This window comes from Juglans regia, chromosome 7, assembly GCF_001411555.2.
Source record: "Juglans regia cultivar Chandler chromosome 7, Walnut 2.0, whole genome shotgun sequence".
NCBI classification, from domain to species: domain Eukaryota; kingdom Viridiplantae; phylum Streptophyta; class Magnoliopsida; order Fagales; family Juglandaceae; genus Juglans; species Juglans regia.
This window is the reverse complement of record NC_049907.1, coordinates 7,136,910-7,145,649: the sequence shown is the minus strand read 5'-3', so window position 1 is coordinate 7,145,649 and position 8,740 is coordinate 7,136,910. Positions and strand designations below refer to the sequence as shown.

General features: G+C 40.9%; 1 protein-coding gene across 1 annotated transcript; it reads left to right on the top strand.

Moving 5' to 3' along the window:
• The first annotated feature begins 280 nt into the window (after nt 1–280).
• On the top strand, nt 281–8,507 carry LOC109019059 (AT-hook motif nuclear-localized protein 9-like). The gene is made up of 5 exons (XM_035691956.1): nt 281–1,929; nt 6,424–6,491; nt 6,814–6,945; nt 7,568–7,729; nt 8,064–8,507. The coding sequence occupies exons 1-5, from the start codon at nt 1,494–1,496 to the stop codon at nt 8,298–8,300; spliced, it is 1,035 nt and encodes a 344-aa protein (XP_035547849.1). The 5' UTR covers nt 281–1,493; the 3' UTR covers nt 8,301–8,507.
• The last annotated feature ends 233 nt before the right edge of the window (nt 8,508–8,740 follow it).

Genomic DNA, 8,740 nt, shown 5'->3' with positions numbered 1-8,740 from the left:
ATCCAAAGAAGAAGTGTTCTTTTTCTTTTCTTTTTTCTGTTCAGGTTTTTGTTTGTTTCTCAATCTCTCTCTGAAGCCCAACGACCAGTGTAAAAGCAAAGCATCATCACCCACACAACCAGAGATGCCCAAAGAGAGAGAAAGAACGAGAGAGCTTTTGGATGGAGAAATAAAGATAAGCAGCTTTTTAGAGAGAGAGGCTCTGCCCCAGAAAAAATAAATAATTATAAAAGAAATAATACGCAATCCGATAAGGACTCGTGCTGAGGGCTCTCTCTGCCTTTTTCTTTGTTGTAGTAAATACTTCCGCTGGCCTTGGCCACTCAGAAGTTGAGAGTCTGATACTTTCTCTCTCTGCCTTAAAAACATTTTGCAGAAACTGTTCTACCTTTAGCTCCTTCTCTCACTGTTCTCTATACGTCCCTTCAAAATTTCTTACCTTCCTCTGTCTATTAGTGCAAAACTGTTCGACCCTTTACCCACTCCGCAAAATGTCATCTTGTTTTGAGTCTGATTCTTCAGTTCCATCACATACTCATCCTCCAACTTCTTGGTTTTAGAGAGGGAGAGAGAGAGAGGAAAAGAGAGGGTGATAAAATCTGTCTTTGGAGCCTGTTTGACGGTGAAGTTGGCCCCTTTTCACTTTTTGCTGGGTTGGAGCTCTTTAATTGCATTGACTCGAACCTGTGGTGTTTTTTGTTTTGGGTGTTTGGTTTGAAGGCTGAGCTTGGTTTGTAAGGGCTTTGTTTGTTTAGGTTTGCCTTAGGGGATGCTTTGTGTTTAAGGTTTTACCAATGGGTTGGTGAGAGCGGACCTGTTTCAGTCTTCTGCGTTCTTTATCTTCAAAATGAAGCCTTCTTGTTGTGAACTGTAGTTTGGTAAGCTGTAAAAGTAGCTTCCAATTTTGTCTTCTATTTGACTCACTAGCTTTTCAGGCTTGTGCTCTTTCTTTCCTGCTTGTTTAGGTGCTTGAAAATCTTGGGTTTTCATCTGGTTTTAGTTCATTTTAATTTATTCGTTTATATTTATCCTTAACCTTTTTTTCTTTCTTTGGGTTTCCCTGTTTTGTTTCCTTCTACATATGCAATTAGTGCACTGAGTAGGTTGTTTTTCTTTCCTTGCTTTACCATAGCTAGACTTAAGGAGCTTCATGTCTTAGTTTTAATGTACCTTTGAGACAATGTATCTGCTTGGAGCTTTCTTGTTTTGAATTGAAGCAGATACAGTTGTTTGGAACGAGCTACGTTGGAATCAATCTTAGTTTCGAATGCTCGAATGTGTTTCCTACAGTTCAAACCCCGTCTGTTCTCAAATTCAAAAATAATTTCTAAAACATTCAAGTACCCTGCAGGAAACTCTTTCCAGTGATTACTAATCGGGTCTCAAAGATTTCCATTTGTCCAAAATACGATTTCTTGTGTGCAATTTGTCTTTGAATTTGAAAACTTTGCTTGTGAAAGATTTGTGAATATAAAGTTATTTGAAGTTAATGCATGGATCGAAGGGACCCCATGGCGTTATCGGGTTCGACATCTTATTATATGCCGGGAGGAATGTCTGGGTCTGGGTCTGGATCCCAGTCTGGGATACACGGATCACCACCAGGCACTCGTCCTTTGTCTAATCCAAATGCACAATTTCAACCCAACATTGTTGGCACTACAATCGGATCAACATTACAAGTAGAGCCTTCATCTGCATTGTCACCTCATAGTATGCACGTGGGTGCTCCATCTGCAGTGCCACAGAGTGAGCCTGTGAAGAGGAAAAGAGGAAGGCCCCGAAAATATGGACCTGATGGGACCGTGTCATTGGCATTGTCTCCGTCATCTTCTACTTATCCAGGAAAAAGTTCCATAACTTCGACCCAAAAGCGGGGTAGAGGGCGGCCACCAGGGACAGGAAGGAAGCAACAATTAGCTTCTCTCGGTAAAGTTTCTCTGGCCAATTGGATTTCTTTGATCTGGTTCATGTTGGCACTATGACTCTCCTAGACACCACATTGGTTCTTTACATTTACGTGCTGTTTGCTTTTACTTTATTACTCCTTTATGCTACTTGTCAGATACATTGTTAACTGTCTTAAGTTATGCTTGTGATTTCTTATGATGGTTTTGCATCATCTGTACTAACTAGGGGTGCATTTTTCCGACTTGATTGGCATGAGAAAACCCGTTCGCCCTTCCAATCTGAAGGGGGTTGGAAGTACAAATCCCTTCCGAGTCAAACTGACCCAACGTAGTTACCAAGGTAAGCAAGCTGAGCGGACCCAATCGCACCAATCTGAAGGGGGCTGGAAGTACAAATCCCTTCTGAGTCAAAGTGAACCACTGTGGTTACCAAGCCAAGCTGACCTCTGACCCCTCGGTTCAGAAGTCTGCTTGGAAGATGAAGTTTCACCCTTGTTAATTAACATCCAATGTCCCAATCCAAAACCCACATTTTTGTAAGGAAAAAAACAGTCTGGGGAAAAGAACACGTTTCTGAATCTTTATTTTTTGATGGCCCAAATCACAGTCACACAGATCAGGCTGTTTGGGAGAGTAAATAATCTCTGGGAGAACTCAGAGTTTCTACCATTGTGCTCTATACCAAAATGCACAATCTTGGTGACATTATCAAGAGACTACTAACTTCTGGGCTATTAGACCCTTTGGTCACCATATTAGACTCTGAAGGCATCATTAATGCAAGTCCTTGATTTGCCAATGGAACACGTTAGATTCCTGGCACTAAATGTACAAATCGTCCTTGGTATGTCCCCTACTAGTTTGTAGTTTCCAGATGTCTGCAATACAATTCCTTGGTGCCCAGAGAGTGGAGCGTCCCAACCGGACATTCCTGCCGCCATGTGTGAAGGGTTGCCCCCAACAATCTGTGAGGTTCTCTCATAGTTTTGGTCAGAAGACTACCTACTAAGTTGAGTAGGAACCTGGTTCATACCGTAGTGTACATCCAACTCACATGTATAGATAGATATTTTGTTGGGTTTTCAACTATAGATCTCCAACTTCAATCTGGCAAATGTTATATGTTTGGTGGGCCTTCCAACCAAGACAACATGCATGTATTGGAAGCCAACATGTTGGGTTAGGAGAATTGAATATTTCAACAGCCCTAGTATATCCCATGGTGAGTCGGAACCTGGTCCATACCTGCCTATACCTCCAACTCACATAATTAGGTGTAGTAGACGTACTTACCCCACAACCTTGTTGTACACATCTCCATATGCATTTCAATTGGTTTTTGGATGAAACCATTTACCTGCTTTAAAAAATACTGTACAAAAATAACTTCCTCGGGATTCAATTATTTGGAGGCGAAAAATGGAAAATGTTAAACAAATTGAATTTTAACATAAGTTATATATAAGAAAGAATGAAAGAGAATGAATAATGAATGGAAAAGGTTTTGTGCTTTTACTTTGCTGATGACATCATGAAATTCTAACCTCAATGATACCAAAAGAACTTTTGGCATACTGGGTTAGGCAATCCAGTCCATTTTTGGATCAACTTTGTGTTAGGCGAGTGACCTCTCACCGTCGCCACAGACAAAGCCGACGGGCCCGGGCGACTTACCTGAGGGCCGTCCGGCGTTGGCCCAGAGGAGAGAGAAAACACTACGAAGCGCAAAAGAACCAGATCTGCCGCCACCCACCCTGTGCCGGCGAGACTCTGCGCCGTCGGCACAGATAAAGCCGACGGACCTCGGCGACTACGCTGAGGGCCGTCCGGCGTCGGTTCATCCTCCGGCGACGTTGATATCGCTGTTTTTGCATCTCAGAGCATTCCGGCGACCTCCCGAACTCTGTTGGGCGTGCCGTCGACCCTGAAGGCTCCGGCGAGTGCTCCGGCGTCTTCTGTGAGCACGTTTTGCAGCATCTCTGCAGTGCTTGCAGTGAGCACGAACTGTTCGTAGTGCTTGCAGTTCCCAAAGGTTTTAGATTCATCTCTGAGATGATGAATGGTTGTTGAGGAAGGAGAGTGGGTCAGTATGGGTTCTTCTATGGAGCTGGTTATAGAATCTAAATCCTTTACTTTGGTAAAGGAGGGGAGCATGTTGGCCATTACTGAAAGGAGTCGAAGGGTGATATCTAAGTTGGTTCTGGGTTCGACAACAGTGCAGTGGCTGACTAAGGCCATAGAAGCGTGTACTAAGGATAAGAAACAAGATTTTTTCTCCACTGTTCGGGAAGGTCGACGTAGTTTCACAGCGCATCGGTGCTCGAATGCTCGAGGACGTTATATGGCGGTGGAGGAGTATGGTGGTGGGGGGAGGAGGAATTTTATTTTCATTCCTGAAGAGGGGGGCAGTGGTTGGAGAAGGATGGGGGAGGTGCTGCGACATTTTTCCTTCGGTAAGAGAGGGAGTGACGGCTTGGAAGGACAAGGTGGTGTGGTAGGGAGGGAGAACTTGGAGAAAGACCCAAGTACATCCCCGGTGGCGAGGCAATCCTATGCGGCAGCTCTAAAGACTGGACATGCTTCGGGGGATCAGAGAGTGGAGGGTTTGCCAATCACACCTCAAGACCAGCTTCTCGAAATGCACAAGTCTCTAAAGGAGATGGAAACCCAACTTGTCGAGTTGAAGATAGCAATAACTCTCATGTCTACGAAAATAGATCGGCTTTCAGCTGGAGGCAACAGGGTGGTAAGAAACATGATAGGCCCAAATCCTTTAAGCTTAGAAAAAAGAAAACGGAAAATCGGATTCGGCCCTGTCCCTATAACCAGAGCCAGGAGAGTATGGCGGGTCAAAAGGAAATCTGGGTTATTTGAGGTGGGGTCTACATCGGGTATTGGCATAGAGACATCAATAATGGAATGTCATTCACCTCGTGCTACACAGGATAGATCGGAGTTGAAGGAAAAAGGTGTACTGCCGAGGTCTGAAGGAGAAGTAGGATCCGCCATTATCCCAGAGGTGAAGGGACTTATTGTCACCCCAGAATCTTCAATGGGAACCCCGGTACCATTGGAGAGAACCAATGGAGTTATTGGAGAACCAATGGGTTTGGAATTGGTGCCTTGTGTAGAGGATTGTCTAAAGTCGGGAGTGCAGGTTGATGGGGACATTGTGGCTCCCCTGGTCTCTCTTCCTACAATAGCAGATTGGATCCTGCCTAAAGTTAACGAGATTCAGCAATTCGTGGGAATTTCACATGGAGGATGTGAAGACAAATTTAACGAACTAATTACTACGATTGAGGCAAGCCGCACACTTGAAACCAAATCAAGCTTCAAGAAAAGCAGGGAGTTACAGCGTCTCTTTTCGACAATCAATTACGATGCTAAGGGTGGTAGTTCAACTAGAGGGAAGTCTAAAGGGAGGGTATTGTGAAGACAGGTATCAAGGTGTTGGGGTTGGTGTTCGGGTAGAGTTTTAGTTCTACGGGAAACAAGGTTTGGGGTCGGGTCTGATGTACTTTGGGTTAGTTTTTTATGGGCTTGTTGGGTCATTAGGGGCTTGTTGGGTCATTTTGGGTAAGGTGTTTTCTTGTTTACACTCAGTGTAACTGGTTTCTCCTTTTGATATATACAATATTTTTACTTATCAAAAAAAAAATGATACCAAATACCAGTGACTCAAAATGGTATCATTGATACAAACTTAGATATCATAGACAATACCAGTGACTCATAACCTATATGCGACAATTAAAAAAATGTAAATATATGATGACCTAACAACTTTTCAGGAGATTTTCTGAACCAGCATGCTTGATATTATTTTTGGATTTGAAATTTGGCGCACACAGCTCTTAAGGTTAAAATACTCAGAAGTTAGAACCTCTGAGTGAAGACATTGCTATGAAATCTAGATACATATAGGTAAGGTATAAATCTTGACGTAGTTCAAATCTGGGGACCGACAATATTTGATGGAAATTCACAGAATTGAAGGAGAGTATTTTTACTGCAGCATAGAGACTCCAGGTTTATGTTTCGATCAGAAATTGTTGCCGACTGTACAATCTTTCAAAGAAGCTGGCATGAAATGAGACTTAAAAGTTTATATCTTAACAAACTTGTGTAAATAGGCATCCTTACAAGTCTTTTCTTTGGTTTACAGCTATATTTACTTTGAGACAACTTATTTTATGCATGATAAGTTTGAAATCCACTCTTCTGATCTTATTTGACTTGTAGTGCATTATATCCATATGCTTGCTGTCTCAGTTTTAAAAGCCTTGTATTTGGTTTTCCCAAGCAAATGAAATGGTTAGAAAGTCATATTTCTGCTTTGCATTTTTCTTTTTCTGATAATTTAATTCTGTCAGTTAGAGCATATCTGCCTTGTGGTGTGAGCTTCAGAATATTAATTTGATTTGTGTAGTATAATATATACATGTTTCTTTCTTACGTGAGCCTTCCTAGTAAGTGAATGATGTATACAAATGATTTACTGTTTTGATAGGTGAATGGCTATCTGGTACGGCTGGGATGGGTTTTACTCCACATATCATCAACATTGCAATAGGAGAAGTATGTGATTTTAGCTTATCAATCAGTATTGGTTCCTTGGGCCTTCAATTTCAGATTTTTTAAAACTCTTGGAAATTGCAATTTTCTCTTGAAGTTCTGTTGACCCAAAAGCAATTTCCCCATGGCCCAGAATGAAGCCAGTGTACAATAATGCCCTTGATGAGGATTTGGGAAAGAAATTTGATTCTGTTCTTGCCTGCATTCTAATTTAATCAATGCTAATATGGCTTTCAGTTAATCTATTCTGAATTTCTGGTGTTTTTGGGGTGGTAGAATATTATTTTATTTATTTTGAATTATTGAAAATCTGATTTTTCTGTAGGATATTGCAACCAAAATAATGTCATTTTCACAGCTGGGGCCTAGAGCTTTATGCGTCTTGTCAGCCAATGGTGCCGTCTCTACCGTGACTCTTCGTCAGCCTTCAATGTCTGGTGGCACCGTCACATATGAGGTTTGAGCGTTCTCTCTCACACACGTATATGACATGTTGGCAGTTCTGGCATATTCTAATGGTGGATGGAGAACAATGCTAATCCTTTTTGGAGCTTCCATTAGTTCTTGTAATTTAGGAATTTGCATGACATTGGAAACAATACTCAAATTTTTGAAGTTTGTGACTGGAATATGAGCTCAGTAAATATGCTCAATCTGCGCATCTCAGTCATCATGGAGGAGAGCTTAATTTATATATATATTTTTCCTGAAGATAAATTGCAACTTGACATACATCTGTAGAATTTAGGCAATTTCGATTCTGAAATCCTATTAATGCATCTAGATATTGTGCATTTCCACTTGCACGATGATGGTTGTCTACCCACCAAACCCACTTACTAATTTATTTATGTATATTCTCTGAGAATCATCCCTCTATTCATTTGCAATTATCAACCTCTACATGACCATTTAGGCAGAGAGCACTGTTTTTATTTTTTATTTTATTTTATTTTTTTTTAAATTTTATCGCCCCTGGTTTCTTTTTTGTTTGTTTGTTTGTTTGTTTTTTCCATCTCTTTTTTATTAGTTTTGAATCTTGTATATCTGAAAAATTCTGGTGGATTTGATTTTTGTAGGGGCGTTTCGAGATATTGTGTTTATCAGGGTCTTACTTGCTAACAGATAGTGGTGGGTCCCGCAATCGAAGTGGTGGTCTAAGTGTCTCCCTTGCCAGCCCTGATGGTCGTGTTATTGGTGGTGGAGTTGGGGGAATTCTTATTGCAGCGAGTCCTGTTCAGGTATTTTTTTTTATATTCCTTTATCTTCTTTACTATTGGTTGTTCTCCATTTTAATTCTCTTCCTCCACAAGGCACAACTTCCCGAGAACTTTGGCTTGTGAGGAATGCCTAATTCTGAATAATGCATGATCAAATTTTTTTTTTATATCTCGAAAAATAGATTTTTGAAATCTTGATAAAAGGCCTATAGGAAAGATACGAAATTGACCAACTGTTACAGTGAGCTAAACTGATGACTGTTGATGCTTTGAGCTTTGTTATTAGGCATACATGTAATATACAAGATTCAAGTTTCATTGTTTAAGGCTTAAAATGAATGATGGATGATCCCAGGTGATTGTGGGGAGCTTCCTGTGGGGGAGTGGTTCGAAGACGAAGAACAAAAAAAAGGAAGCTTCAGAAGGTGCCATAGACTCGGAACATCAGGCTGTCGACAATCCAGATGCACTAACTAGCAGCATTCCACCAACTCAAAATCTCGGTCCAGCCTCTTCAATGGGTGTTTGGCCAGCATCGCGGGCAATGGATATGCGAAATGCCCATGTCGACATTGATTTGATGCGCGGGTAATCGTTGATAGATAAATGAGCATTGCATATAAATTTAACTTGCATGGTCAATTGAATCTAATTTTCTCGATGTACCAACGTCAGGAAAGCCAGTTGATCATCTTGGTGTTGGTAACTCTTTTGACTTGATTTAGCTTGTCATAGACAATGGGGTTGTACTTTTATTTTTGTAGCTTAATAGAAATTTAGTTTGAAAATTTTACTTTCATGGTTCAACCATTGTACATCTAACATCTTTATTTTTGTTTTCTTTTTTCCCCGTTCTAAAATAAGAACTTTAAATTGGAAAATGTTCAATTATGAGAGCACCCACGTTTTCTTCCTAGCTATCTATTCACGTTCTATTCCTCTTCCTTCTCTCTTATGGAATATATCTAATAGCCTGCAGTAAATCTAGAGTTTCCACCTGTTAAGGAGTTCCATTGTCATCTTGTTCATACT